The sequence below is a fragment of the Oncorhynchus gorbuscha genome, unplaced genomic scaffold (genome assembly GCF_021184085.1).
Source record: "Oncorhynchus gorbuscha isolate QuinsamMale2020 ecotype Even-year unplaced genomic scaffold, OgorEven_v1.0 Un_scaffold_645, whole genome shotgun sequence".
Classification (NCBI taxonomy): domain Eukaryota; kingdom Metazoa; phylum Chordata; class Actinopteri; order Salmoniformes; family Salmonidae; genus Oncorhynchus; species Oncorhynchus gorbuscha.
In genome coordinates this window covers 147,898-162,718 of record NW_025745751.1, presented here as the reverse complement: position 1 = coordinate 162,718, position 14,821 = coordinate 147,898, and the positions used below count along the sequence as shown (strand labels likewise).

At 45.7% G+C, this 14,821-nt stretch overlaps 1 protein-coding gene across 3 annotated transcripts; it reads right to left on the bottom strand.

The window, feature by feature from the left end:
* Positions 1 to 489: 489 nt before the first annotated feature.
* On the bottom strand, positions 490 to 14,194 carry LOC124019641 (tetraspanin-1-like). 3 transcript variants are annotated; one of them, XM_046335045.1, is made up of 5 exons: positions 14,112 to 14,194; positions 13,688 to 13,876; positions 13,451 to 13,525; positions 12,400 to 12,507; positions 11,236 to 11,611 (listed from the first exon to the last, which is right to left on the bottom strand). In XM_046335045.1, exons 1-5 carry the CDS (start codon positions 14,145 to 14,147, stop codon positions 11,570 to 11,572), a joined length of 450 nt encoding a protein of 149 aa, XP_046191001.1. In that variant the 5' UTR covers positions 14,148 to 14,194; the 3' UTR covers positions 11,236 to 11,569. The 3 variants fall into 3 exon arrangements, 1 of the variants encoding a protein (XP_046191001.1); XR_006835815.1 differs by lacking the exons at positions 11,236 to 11,611; positions 13,451 to 13,525; positions 13,688 to 13,876; positions 14,112 to 14,194 and adding exons at positions 490 to 625; positions 12,774 to 12,863; XR_006835814.1 differs by lacking the exons at positions 13,451 to 13,525; positions 13,688 to 13,876; positions 14,112 to 14,194 and adding an exon at positions 12,774 to 12,863.
* Between the last annotated feature and the right edge of the window lie 627 nt (positions 14,195 to 14,821).

Below are 14,821 nucleotides of genomic sequence, written 5' to 3'. Positions count from 1 at the left end.
TTGTTGGTCTCCTTCCATTACAGATTGATCAAGCCAAAGTCATACACAAAATCCACTGTGATGTGGACACGGTCCTGTAAACACAGGGATTTTAGATGTTGCCTTCAAGTGTCACTTTTTGAATAAGACATATTCTACACTTTATGAACAATAGTGGCAGATGTATAGATTTAAAAAATAATAATAATAATTCTAAAAGCAAAACATAGATCTACATCAATCAGCTATTTTGTTTAAATAGAAGCAGCTATTGCATATCAAGTCACCTTAAATGGGTCTTCGCTCTACACTTCACTAATTCATAATTTCACACGAGGGCACTGTTGTCATATTTGTGAGCACTAAAATTAAAATTCAGTTGTACAACTGACTAGGTTTCCCCTTCCCAGTGAAAACAAAGTACATGGCTTTTAAAAATAAAATTTTCAACTTTTAATATAACTAAAATAACAGATATGATTTCATCTAAGGAAAACTCACAAACTTTTATTGTTTAGCAGAACTTTATTGTTGCCTGTGGGGGTTGTTGGTGTCCTCCAGGTGAGGATGGACCCTTTGGCTTCACTATGGATGCCTCATGAGCCCCAACTTCAAACAAAACCATGGCAAGGATCATGGAGAATAACTGCAAAGGAGAGGACAGGAAAACAATGACTTGAAGCCAAGCAACATTATCTATTCAGCAACCAATTGCTATAGAATAGATAGCTATCAAACTAAGAATACTCTTATGGCCTAATGGTGAGCTACTATAGAAAAAGCATTACTATGCTTTAAAAAGTGCATTCATTTTCAGCAATAGTCCTTGGGTCTGAGAGAGGTTATAGTTCTCCAGAAGACCTTGAGGGAGCAGTGTAACTCATAGGGAGATTCTCAATTGTGCAAAAGTCTTCCTCCTTTCCTCCGTGACCCGGAAACCGATAAGTGGTTAAGGACAGTTGAAATTCGTTAGTAAGCGAACAGAGGAGTTTGCTCCCATCGTCAATTACTTTGTTCGGCAAAGGATACTGAAGTGCATCCTCTGCGAAGTGTTTTGAAATCTGCCACTCCTCCTTTGAGTCAGCTGTATACTCAGAAGAGGCATGCACAGATTTTAAAATGATACGTTACTAATCTTTTAATCTTTTTCACACGTTTCCTTTCTCCTCAACTTCTATCCTCGATTACTTTTGACATTTTTCAAAGAGATCAAATCAAAATCAAATCAAGTTTTATTTGTCAGTCGCCAAATACAACAAGTGTAAACTTCACCATGAAATGCTTACTTACATGCCCTTAACCAACAGTGCAGTTCAAGAAGAGTTAAGAAAATATTTACAAAGTAGACCAAAATAAAGTAATAATAAAAAGTAACAATAAGAATAGCAATAACGAGGCTATATACAGGGGGTACCGGTACCTAGTCATTGTGCGGGGGTACAGGTTAGTTGAGGTAATTTGTACATGTAGGTGGGGGTGAAGTGACTATGCATAGATAATAAACAGCGAGAAGCAGGAGTGTACAAAAGGGAGGGGGGTCAATGTAAATTGTCCGGTGGCGATTTTATTAATTGTTCAGCAGTCTTATGGCTTGGGGGTAGAAGCTTTTGAGGAGTCTTCTGGTCCTAGACTTGGCGCTCCAGTACCGCTTGCCGCGCGGTAGCAGAGGCAGCAGGTGATTGGAGTCTGACAATTTTATGGGCTTTCTCTGACACCGCCTAGTATACAGGTCCTGGATGGCAGGGAGCTTGGCCCCAGTGATGACTGGGCCGTTCTCACAATCCTCTGTAGAGCCTTACAGTCAGATGCCGAGCAGTTTCCATAGCAGGCGGTGATGCAACCGGTCAGGATGCTCTCGATGGTGCAGATTTTTATTTTTTTATTTTATTTCACCTTTATTTAACCAGGTAGGCTAGTTGAGAACAAGTTCTCATTTGCAACTGCGACCTGGCCAAGATAAAAGCATAGCAGTGTGAACAGACAACACAGAGTTACACATGGAATAAACAATTAACAAGTCAATAACACAGTAGAAAAAAATGGGCAGTCTATATACAATGTGTGCAAAAGGCATGAGGAGGTAGGCGAATAATACAGTTTTGCAGATTAACACTGGAGTGATAAATGATCAGGTCATGTACAGGTAGAGATATTGGTGTGCAAAAGAGCAGAAAAATAAATAAATAAAAACAGTATAAAAAACAGTATGGGAATGAGGTAGGTGAAAATGGGTGTGCTATTTTCCTATAGACTATGTACAGCTGCAGCGATCGGTTAGCTGCTCGGATAGCTGATGTTTGAAGTTGGTGAGGGAGATAAAAGTCTCCAACTTCAGCGATTTTTGCAATTCGTTCCAGTCACAGGCAGCAGAGTACTGGAACGAAAGGCGGCCAAATGATGTGTTGGCTTTAGGGATGATCAGTGAGATACACCTGCTGGAGCGCGTGCTACGGATGGGTGTTGCCATCGTGACCAGTGAACTGAGATAAGGCGGAGCTTTACCTAGCATGGACTTGTAGATGACCTGATGCAGAACCCTTTGAGGATCTGGGGACCCATGACAAATCTTTGTGGTCTCCTGAGAGGGATAAGGTTTTGTCGTGCCCTCTTCACGTCTGTCTTGGTGTGTTTGGACCATCATAGTTTGTTGGTGATGTGGACACCAAGGAACATGAAACTCTTGACCCGCTCCACTACAGCCCCGTCGATGTTAATGGGGGCCTGTTCGGCCCGCCTTTTTCTGTAGTCCATGATCAGCTCCTTTGTCTTGCTCACATTGAGGGAGAGGTTGTTGTCCTGGCACCACACAGCCAGTTCTCTGACCTCCTCCCTATAGGCCGTCTCATCGTTGTCGGTGATCAGGCCTACCACTGCTGTGTCCTCAGCAAACTTAATGATGGTGTTGGAGTCGTGTTTGGCCACGCAGTCGTGGATGAACAGGGAATACAAGAGGGGACTAAATACACACTCCTGAGGGGCCCCAGTGTTAAGGATCAGCGTGGCAGACGTGTTGTTGCCTACTCTTACCACCTAGGGGCGGCCAGTCTGGAAGTCCAGGATCCAGTTGCAGAGGGAGGCGTTTAGTCCCAGAGTCCTAAGCTTAGTGATGAGCTTCGTGGGCACTATGGTGTTGAACGCTGAGCTGTAGTTAATGAACAGCATTCTCAAATAGATGTTCGATTGAGTGCGATTGAGATTGCATCATCTGTGGATCTGTTGGGGCGGTATGCGAATTGGAGTGGGTATAGGGTGTCGGGGAGGATGCTGTTGATGTGAGTCATGACCAGCCACTCAAAGCACTTCACGGCTACCGACGTGAGTGCCACGGGGCGGAAATCATTTGGACTGTCATGTTTTGTCATTTATTATCTTGTCTTGTCCCTGTGCTTCCCATTCTATTCGTTTCCCTCTGCTGGTCTTATTAGGTTCTTTCCCTCTTTCTATCCCTCTCTCTCCCCCTCCCTCTCTCACTCTCTCGCTCTCTCTTCTCTCTATCGTTCCGTTCCTGCTCCCAGCTGTTCCTATTCCCCTAATCATCATTTAGTCTTCCCACACCTGTTCCCGATCCTTTTCCCTGATTAGAGTCCCTATTTCTCTCCTTGTTTCCCGTACCTGCCCCGTCGGATCCTCATTTATAATTCACCGTGCTGTGTTTGTGTATCGCCCTGTCGTGTCGTGTTTTCCTCAGATGCTGCGTGGTGAGCAGGTGTCTGAGTCTGTTTGGTTCAAGTGCCTTCCCGAGGCAACCTGCTGTTCACCTGCTGTTCAAGATCGAGTCTCCAGTTTGTCCTCGTCATTTCGAGTGAAAGTTGTGTTTTTTTGATTGTATTTACTTTACTGGATTAAAGACTCTGTTTTCGCCAAGTCGCTTTTGGGTCCTCTTTCACCTGCATGACAGAAGGATCCGACCAAGGAATGGACCCAGCGACTACAGACGCTCGTTACACTGCCGTCGAGATCCAAGGAGCCATGCTCGGCAGACACGAGCAGGAATTGTCTGCTGCTCGCCATGCCGTGGAGAACCTGGCCGCTCAGGTTTCCGACCTCTCTGGACAGTTCCAGAGTCTTCGTCTCGTGCCACCTGTTACTTCCTGGCCTGCCGAGCCTCCAGAACCTAGGGTTAATAACCCACCTTGCTACTCCGGGCAGCCCACTGAGTGCCGCTCCTTTCTCACGCAGTGTGAGATTGTGTTCTCTCTCCAACCCAACACATACTCTAGAGAGAGAGCTCGGGTTGCTTACGTCATTTCACTCCTTACTGGCCGGGCTCGAGAATGGGGCACAGCTATCTGGGAGGCAAGGGCCGATTGCTCTAACAAGTACCAGAACTTTAAAGAGGAGATGATTCGGGTTTTTGACCGTTCAGTTTTTGGTAGGGAGGCTTCTAGGGCCCTGGCTTCCCTATGCCAAGGTGAACGGTCCATAACGGATTATTCTATTGAGTTTCGCACTCTTGCTGCCTCTAGTGAGTGGAACGAGCCGGCGCTGCTCGCTCGTTTTCTGGAGGGACTCCACGCAGTGGTTAAGGATGAGATTCTCTCCCGGGAGGTTCCTTCAGATGTGGACTCTTTGATTGCTCTCGCCATCCGCATAGAACGACGGGTAGATCTTCGTCACCGGGCTCGTGGAAGAGAGCTCGCATCAACGGTGTTTCCCTGCTCCGCATCGCAACCATCTCTCTCCTCTGGCTCAGAGACTGAGCCCATGCAGCTGGGAGGGATTCGCATCTCGACTAAGGAGAGGGAACGGAGGATCACCAACCGCCTGTGCCTCTATTGCGGAGTTGCTGGACATTTTGTTAATTCATGTCCAGTAAAAGCCAGAGCTCATCTGTAAGCGGAGGGCTACAGGTGAGCGCAACTACTCAAGTCTCTCCATCAAAATCCTGTACTACTTTGTCGGTCCATCTACGCTGGACCGGTTCGGGTGCTACATGTAGTGCCTTGATAGACTCTGGGGCTGAGGGTTGTTTCATGGACGAAGCATGGGTTCGGAAACATGACATTCCTTTCAGAGAGTTAGAGAAGCCTACGCCCATGTTCGCCTTAGATGGTAGTCATCTTCCCAGTATCAGATTTGAGACACTACCTTTAACCCTCACAGTATCTGGTAACCACAGTGAGACTATTTCTTTTTTGATTTTTCGTTCACCGTTTACACCTGTTGTTTTGGGTCATCCCTGGCTAGTATGTCATAATCCTTCTATTAATTGGTCTAGTAATTCTATCCTATCCTGGAACGTTTCTTGTCATGTGAAGTGTTTAATGTCTGCCATCCCTCCCGTTTCTTCTGTCCCTACTTCTCAGGAGGAACCTGGCGATTTGACAGGAGTGCCGGAGGAATATCATGATCTGCGCACGGTCTTCAGTCGGTCCCGAGCCAACTCCCTTCCTCCTCACCGGTCGTATGATTGTAGTATTGATCTCCTTCCGGGGACCACTCCTCCTCGGGGTAGACTATACTCTCTGTCGGCTCCCGAACGTAAGGCTCTCGAGGATTATTTGTCTGTGTCTCTTGACGCCGGTACCATAGTGCCTTCTTCCTCTCCGGCCGGGCGGGGTTCTTTTTGTTAAGAAGAAGGACGGTACTCTGCGCCCCTGCGTGGATTATCGAGGGCTGAATGACATAACGGTTAAGAATCGTTATCCGCTTCCCCTTATGTCATCAGCCTTCGAGATTCTGCAGGGAGCCAGGTGCTTTACTAAGTTGGACCTTCGTAACGCTTACCATCTCGTGCGCATCAGAGAGGGGGACGAGTGGAAAACGGCGTTTAACACTCCGTTAGGGCATTTTGAGTACCGGGTTCTGCCGTTTGGTCTCGCCAATGCGCCAGCTGTTTTTCAGGCATTAGTTAATGATGTTCTGAGAGACATGCTGAACATCTTTGTTTTTGTCTATCTTGACGATATCCTGATTTTTTCTCCGTCACTCGAGATTCATGTTCAGCACGTTCGACGTGTTCTACAGCGCCTTTTAGAGAATTGTCTCTACGTAAAGGCTGAGAAGTGCTCTTTTCATGTCTCCTCCGTTACTTTTCTCGGTTCCGTTATTTCCGCTGAAGGCATTCAGATGGATTCCGCTAAGGTCCAAGCTGTCAGTGATTGGCCCGTTCCAAGGTCACGTGTCGAGTTGCAGCGCTTTTTAGGTTTCGCTAATTTCTATCGGCGTTTCATTCGTAATTTCGGTCAAGTTGCTGCCCCTCTCACAGCTCTTACTTCTGTCAAGACGTGTTTTAAGTGGTCCGGTTCCGCCCAGGGAGCTTTTGATCTACTAAAGGAACGTTTTACGTCCGCTCCTATCCTCGTTACTCCTGACGTCACTAGACAATTCATTGTCGAGGTTGACGCTTCAGAGGTAGGCGTGGGAGCCATTCTATCCCAGCGCTTCCAGTCTGACGATAAGGTTCATCCTTGCGCTTATTTTTCTCATCGCCTGTCGCCATCTGAGCGCAACTATGATGTGGGTAACCGTGAACTGCTCGCCATCCGCTTAGCCCTAGGCGAATGGCGACAGTGGTTGGAGGGGGCGACCGTTCCTTTTGTCGTTTGGACAGACCATAAGAACCTTGAGTACATCCGTTCTGCCAAACGACTTAATGCCCGTCATGCTCGTTGGGCGTTGTTTTTCGCTCGTTTCGAGTTTGTGATTTCTTACCGTCCGGGTAGCAAGAACACCAAGCCTGATGCCTTATCCCGTCTGTTTAGTTCTTCTGTGGCTTCTACTGATCCCGAGGGGATTCTTCCTTATGGGCGTGTTGTCGGGTTAACAGTCTGGGGAATTGAAGGACAGGTTAAGCAAGCACTCACGCACACTGCGTCGCCGCGCGCTGTCCTAGTAACCTCCTTTTCGTTCCTGTTTCCACTCGTCTGGCTGTTCTTCAGTGGGCTCACTCTGCCAAGTTAGCTGGTCATCCCGGTGTTCGAGGCACTCTTGCGTCTATTCGCCAGCGCTTTTGGTGGCCGACTCAGGAGCGTGACACGCGCCGTTTCGTGGCTGCTTGTTCGGACTGCGCGCAGACTAAGTCGGGTAACTCTCCTCCTGCCGGTCGTCTCAGACCGCTCCCCATTCCTTCTCGACCATGGTCTCATATCGCCCTAGACTTCATTACCGGTCTGCCTTTGTCTGCGGGGAAGACTGTGATTCTTACGGTTGTCGATAGGTTCTCTAAGGCGGCACATTTCATTCCCCTCGCTAAACTTCCTTCCGCTAAGGAGACGGCACAAATCATTATCGAGAATGTATTCAGAATTCATGGCCTCCCGTTAGACGCCGTTTCAGACAGAGGCCCGCAATTCACGTCACAGTTTTGGAGGGAGTTCTGTCGTTTGATTGGTGCGTCCGTCAGTCTCTCTTCCGGGTTTCATCCCCAGTCTAACGGTCAAGCAGAGAGGGCCAATCAGACGATTGGTCGCATACTACGCAGCCTTTCTTTCAGAAACCCTGCGTCTTGGGCAGAACAGCTCCCCTGGGCAGAATACGCTCACAATTCGCTTCCTTCGTCTGCTACCGGGTTATCTCCGTTTCAGAGTAGTCTGGGTTACCAGCCTCCTCTGTTCTCATCCCAGCTTGCCGAGTCCAGCGTTCCCTCCGCTCAAGCGTTTGTCCAACGTTGTGAGCGCACCTGGAGGAGGGTGAGGTCTGCACTTTGCCGTTACAGGGCACAGACTGTGAGAGCCGCCAATAAACGCAGGATTAAGAGTCCTAGGTATTGTTGCGGCCAGAGAGTGTGGCTTTCCACTCGCAACCTTCCTCTTACGACAGCTTCTCGTAAGTTGACTCCGCGGTTCATTGGTCCGTTCCGTGTCTCCCAGGTCGTCAATCCTGTCGCTGTGCGACTGCTTCTTCCGCGACATCTTCGTCGCGTCCATCCTGTCTTCCATGTCTCCTGTGTTAAGCCCTTTCTTCGCACCCCCGTTCGTCTTCCCTCCCCCTCTCCCGTCCTTGTCGAGAGCGCACCTATTTACAAGGTACATAAGATCATGGACATGCGTTCTCGGGGACGGGGTCACCAATACTTAGTGGATTGGGAGGGTTACGGTCCTGAGGAGAGGAGTTGGGTTCCGTCTCGGGACGTGCTGGACCGTTCACTCATTGATGATTTCCTCCGTTGCCGCCAGGATTCCTCCTCGAGTGCGCCAGGAGGCGCTCGGTGAGTGGGGGGGGTACTGTCATGTTTTGTCATTTATTATCTTGTCTTGTCCCTGTGCTTCCCATTCTATTCGTTTCCCTCTGCTGGTCTTATTAGGTTCTTTCCCTCTTTCTATCCCTCTCTCTCCCCCTCCCTCTCTCACTCTCTCGCTCTCTCTTCTCTCTATCGTTCCGTTCCTGCTCCCAGCTGTTCCTATTCCCCTAATCATCATTTAGTCTTCCCACACCTGTTCCCGATCCTTTTCCCTGATTAGAGTCCCTATTTCTCTCCTTGTTTCCCGTACCTGCCCCGTCGGATCCTCATTTGTAATTCACCGTGCTGTGTTTGTGTATCGCCCTGTCGTGTCGTGTTTTCCTCAGATGCTGCGTGGTGAGCAGGTGTCTGAGTCTGTTTGGTTCAAGTGCCTTCCCGAGGCAACCTGCTGTTCACCTGCTGTTCAAGATCGAGTCTCCAGTTTGTCCTCGTCATTTCGAGTGAAAGTTGTGTTTTTTTGATTGTATTTACTTTACTGGATTAAAGACTCTGTTTTCGCCAAGTCGCTTTTGGGTCCTCTTTCACCTGCATGACATGGACAGGTTACCTTCGCTTCCTTGGGCACAGGGACTATGGTGGTCTGCTTGAAACATGTAGGTATTACAGACTCGGTCAGGGAGAGGTTGAAAATGTCAGTGAAGACACGTGACAGTTGGTCCACGCATGCTTTGAGTACGGTTGTGGACAAAAGTTTTGAGAATGACAAATATTACTTTCCACAAAGTTTGCTGCTTCAGTGTCTTTAGATATTTTTGTCAGATGTTACTATAGAATATTGAAGTATAATTACAAGCATTTCATAAGTGTCAAAGTCTTTTATTGACAATTACATGAAGTTGATGCAAAGAGTCAATATTTGCAGTGTTGACCCTTCTTTTTCAAGACCTCTGCAATCCGCCCTGGCATGCTGTCAATTAACATCTGGGTCACAGACTGATGGCAGCCCATTCTTGCATAATCAATGCTTGGAGTTTGTCAGAATTTGTGGGTTTTTGTTTGTCCACCCGCCTCTTGAGGATTGACCACAAGTTCTCAATGGGATTAAGGTCTGGGGAGATTCCTGGCCATGGACCCAAAATATCGATGTTTTGTTCCCCGAGCCACTTAGTTATCACTTTTGCCTTATGGCAAGGTGCTCCATCATGCTGGAAAAGGCATTGTTCGTCACTAAACATTTCCTGGATGGTTGGGAGAAGTTGCTCTCTGAGGATGTGTTGCTTCCATTCTTTATTCATGGCTGTGTTCTTAGGAAAAATTGTGAGTGAGCCCACTACCTTGGCTGAGAAGCAACCCCACACATGAATGGGCTCAGGATGCTTTACTGTTGGCATGACACAGGACTGATGGTAGCGCTCACCTTGTCTTCTCTGGACAAACTTTTTACCGTATGCCCCAAACAATCGGAAAGGGGATTCATCAGAGAAAATGACTTTACCCCAGTTTTCAGCAGTCCAATCCCTGTACCTTTTGCAGAATATCAGTCTGTCCTTGATGTTTTTCCTGGAGAGAAGTGGCTTCTTTGCTGCCCTTGACACCAGGCCATCCTCAAAGTCTTTGCCTCACTGTGCGTGCAAATGCACTCACACCTGCCTGCTGCCATTCCTAAGCAAGCTCTGTACTGGTGGTGCCCCGATCCCGCAGCTGAATCAACTTTAGGAGACGGACCTGGCGCTTGCTGGACTTTCTTGGGCGCCCTGAAGCCATCTTCACAACAATTGAACCGCTCTCCTTGAAGTTCTTGATGATCTGATAAATGGTTGATTTAGGTGCAATCTTACTGCCAGCAATATCCTTGCCTGGGAAGCCCTTTTAGTGCAAAACAATGATGACAGCACGTGTTTCCTTACAGGTAACCATGGCTGACAGAGGAAGAACAATGATTCCAAGCACCACCCTCCTTTTGAAGCTTCCAGTCTGTTATTCAAACTCAAGCAGCATGAGATCTCCAGCCTTGTCCTCGTCAACACTCACACCTGTGTTAATGAGAGAATCACTAACATGATGTCAGCTAGTCCTTTTGTGGCAGAGCTGAAATGCAGTGGAAATGTTTTTTTGAGATTCAGTTCATTTGCATAGCAAAGAGGGACTTTGCAATTAATTGCAATTCACTCTTCATAACATTCTGGAGTATATGCAAATTGCCATCATACAAACTGAGGCAGCAGACTTTGAAAATTTATATTTTTGTCATTCTCAAAACTTTTGGCCACTACTGTACACGTCCTGGTAATCCGTCTGGCCCAGCGGCTTTGTGAATGTTGACCTGTTTCAAGGTTTTGTACACATCGGCTACCGAGAGCGTTATCACACTCATCCAGAACAGCTGGTGCTCTCGTGCATGCTTCTCTCGTGCATGCTTGCCTCGAAGCAAGCATGAAAGGCATTTAGCTCATCTAGAGGCTCGCGTCACTGGGCAGCTCGAGCTGGGTTTCCCATTGTCGTCCGTAATAGTTTTCAAGGCCTACCACATCCAACGAGCGTCAGAGCCAGTGTAGCAGGATTCAATCTTAATCCTGTATTGACGCTTTGCATGTTTGATGGTTCGTCTGAGGGCATAGCGGGATTTCTTATAAGCGTCCGGATTAGTCTCCCGCTCCTTGAAAGCGGCAGCTCTAGCCTTTAGCTCGTTGCGGATGTTCCCTGTAATCCATGGCTTCTGGTTGGGATATGTACAGTGGGGCAAAAAAAGTATTTAGTCAGCCACCAATTGTGCAAGTTCTCCCACTTAAAAAGATGAGGCCTGTAATTTTCATCATAGGTACACTTCAACTGTGACAGACAAAATGAGGAAATGAAATCCAGAAAATCACATTGTAGGATTTTTCATTAATTTATTTGCAAATTATGGTGGAAAATAAGTATTTGGTCACCTACAAACAAGCATTAAAGTCCCAGCCACTAGGAGCGCCGCTTCTGGGTGAGCATTTCCTCTATGCTTATGGCCTTAGAGTTGGTTGAGTGCGTTCTTAGTGCCAGCTTCGTTCTGTGGTGGTAAATAGACGGCTGCGAATAATATAGATAAGAACTCTCTTGGTAGATAGTGTAGTCTACAGCTTATCATAAGGTACTCTAACTCAGGCGAGCAATACCTCGAAACATCTTTAATATTAGACATCGCGCACCAGCTGTTATTGACAAAGACACACACCCCCACCCCTCGTCTTACCAGAGATAGCGTCTCTGTTCTGCCGGTGCTTGGAAAATTCCACTAGCTCTATATTCCTTATCATCGTTCAGCCACATCTTGGTGAAACATAAGATGTTACCGTTTTTTAATGTCCCGTTGGTAGGTAGGTGATCAGTTTATTTTCCAATGATTGCATGTTAGCAAGAAGAACGGATGGCAGTGGGAGTTCTCGCTTGCCTACGGATTCTCAGAAGGCTGCCCGATCTGCGGCCCCTTTTCCTTCATCTTTTCTTCACGCAAAAGGCAGGGATCTGGGCCAGTTCCTGTGAAAACAGGATATCCTTCTCATCAGACACATTAAAGGAAGAAGTTTCTTCCAGTCCACAATGCGTAATCGCTGTTCTGATGTCCAGAAGTTATTTTCGGTATAAGAGACAGTAGAAGCAACATTATGCACACAATAAGTTGAAAAATAAGTTACACAAAACTTTTTAAAAACTAACAAAATAGCACAATTGGATGGGAGAATGTAAAACGTCAGCTATGTTCTTCGGCGCCATCTTTTCATCAGGTGAGGAGAGGACGGAAGAGACGACGCAAGGAGTCAAGCAAAACCAATTGAGATTCTCCCATAGTATACCTCCATCATACATATGCAGCCAGCTGCTGATCCCAGGATGACACTCTGCTCTCTGATCACTGTAATGACCTTACCAAAGCAGCTCTGGGGGAAACACACAGGGGGCATTTGGCTTAAGGCTTTACAGATTTAGAGCACAAACTGATACAACATAGTGCAGTGAGGCACTGGGTTAGGTAACCTGTGGTTGGATCAGACTTGGAGTGATGGTGATACCGTCACAGTCTGAAAGGGTCTTGTTCACGCAGCAAGTCTTAGGGTAGTTCAAACCCATGGTTGTACTGAACACAGAGCCCTTGAACTCTACAGTCGAGTTCTCAAAACCACAGCATTTGAACTAAGAGATGAAAAAACAATAAAGACATCAAAGACATTAGCTGTGATAACTACTGTCTGGGATGCTCTGGTGGTCAAAGGAACCGAATAGTAAAGCCAAGCCTATTTGGACCCATCCCAATTAGAGCTTCTCACCTTGACCATGACTGTGTTCCATGCTGTTGAGATTGGGTCTTTTGCTGCTGGGCCCATATTGGCAGTCATCAGGGAATTCTTGCTTGCATCACGTACCACTAATCTAACCTGTCACATTTAGACATCACAGCTTATTGAAAGGCATAGCCTGACTAGGCTATATCATACATATGTGATGTAGAAGTCCGTCACTGGCCTCAGGCAGCATTTGTTACTTTAACGCATGCACACATTCATCACTCCTCCCTGCTCCGTTATCAGATAAGTTAACAATGTGGGTCGACACACAAGTTAACTTCTCTGTCTTAGTACATACATTTCACACTCGTCAGTGTGTCAGTGTTCATATTTAATATAAGCAATATTTATTATACTTATCGATGTTGTGGATGAGCTCGTTTGTTTGTTTATTTGTTTGTTCCTCTCTCTCTCAATCTCTGTAGCTTCCTGGTATGCTGGAGAAGGACCCGAGCTAAGGGAATGGGCTGACTTTGTAGTGCCTGTCCCAAATGGCTCATTAATGTAAATTGACTTATTGAAAGAAACTGTCAGTAGTGATGTAATTTTGTAAATGTTATATTGTGATATTGTTTCATTAAAAAAAACATGTGCAATGTATATACATTAGTATTTTTAGTTAAATGTAAAATGTGGGTTTGTTTAGGTAATTGCCTAATTAATTTGTGTTACTTGTTCTGAGGGGAGGGGCTAGCCCTACAAAAGGAGCCTCTCTTTCAGTTCAAAGAGAGGCATTTTTGGATTGTGCTGTGGATAGGGTAGTATTGTTTTTAGCGGGCCCAAAAGGTATATGTTTGATGGCAGTACTGCTGTTTTTGTTCTGGAATCACTTTGTAAATAAACACACTTGCACAGAAGAACTTTTGTGGCTCTGCCATCTTTTTTTTATTTTGATAGAGGTTAGGTTTTCAAGTTTAGCCTTCTGGCCTACTTTACGTGACAACATATAAATCAATAATTTACAGTGCTCTAAATTATGATATAGGTTTGCCTACTTGATGATCCAGATGCCAGCATGTTCATTTATTCTTACCAGATTCCGGTACGTCAAGACAAAAACAGTCCCAATGATTTCGGCAACAAACAGCATTGTCACGATGAAGAAAAACTGTACAGGGTACAAAAAATGCAGAGAGAGGTCAAATATTGCCTTTTATTGTACCTTGCAGGGGGAAAAGAGTGGGACATTCACAACTCTGCAGTAGTATAACACAGTAAAACAATTATTGTTTGGTGCCTTGAAATTGACTGCACAACTGTTGTCTCTCACCAGCATGATAAAGAAGTGGTTCTCTTTCCAAACCCCACAGCAGCCAATGAGACCTGTGAAAGACCGCACTGAGCCCATACCAATACAGATGTAGCTGAGCTGAGACGAGTAGGGGCCCAGGACATCCACAAATGTAGCTGCTCCATATCTAATCCATGCGCCAAGTCCCAGCAGCACAAAACCACTTATCTGGAGGAGAGAGAAGGATGGTGGTCTAATTTCATTTAAAAAAAGTTTTTATCATCAGCTAATAAATTACATGAGTTGTTATGGACATGTTTTTTTCTTCTATGTTTTGCCAGATGGATTTCTCAGGCTAGGTAATATTACAGTGACAACAACAGCAGTTGCTGTCTTCTGTGTGTTTGACTTTTGCAGTTCAACTGGGCTTTGTTTGCTAGCTAGGCAACATTTAGCTACTTACAAGTATCACACAAAGCAGCAACATCAAATACCGCATCCATGTTTACAGTTTGTCATGTCTAGCCATTTTGCAAATTCGACCTTCTATAATCAAAGGAGAAAAGATATGACAAAATGATACAGAACAGAATAGGCTTATAATAATACTGGCTAATGAGACATGTTTGGTAAACAGTTGAGAGATGGGGCTGAAGAAATGTAACTACTCTCAAATTCATAGATGGAGCTATGGATGCCAGGACTGACCATCCATTAGATCCAAATGTTAACCCATTTTTGAAGCTATACAGAGTTTGTTTAAAAGTACATTGTTTACAGACAATGGAATAGATATGCGAATACAATTTTTGGGTTTAAATGTGGTAAAGCAGTTTAACTAACGCTAAGCTCATGATACATGTATGAGTTATATTCGTCAAGAGTAAATAGCTAGCTAATAGTATCAATAATTAAAAATATATAAATACAAAAATTGATGTACCAATCCAAGATTCTCCCTTTAATAACTAACATTAACAATCAGTTCGAGCTGGCTAGTGTTAGCTAACTAACGTGGCTAGCTAACTATTAGCCTAGCTAGACTAGCTATTGTAGCTAGCTAACGTTAGTGACCTGACTATGGATCGCTTGCTACTGGTAGTTAGCTACCCTAGCTAGTCAACCCTATAGGTTTAGACGTTATAGTTAAATTAGCTATCTAGCTAACGACAT

Coding starts and splice junctions, on each gene's coding strand:
- LOC124019641 (XM_046335045.1), bottom strand. CDS start 14,147: ATGCGGTATTTGATGTTGCTGCTTTGTGTGATACTT. Junction 13,877..14,111: donor TGCTGCTTTGTGTGATACTT/GTAAGTAGCTAA, acceptor TCTCTCCTCCAG/ATAAGTGGTTTTGTGCTGCT. Junction 11,612..12,399: donor GGAACACAGTCATGGTCAAG/GTGAGAAGCTCT, acceptor CTGTTTTCACAG/GAACTGGCCCAGATCCCTGC.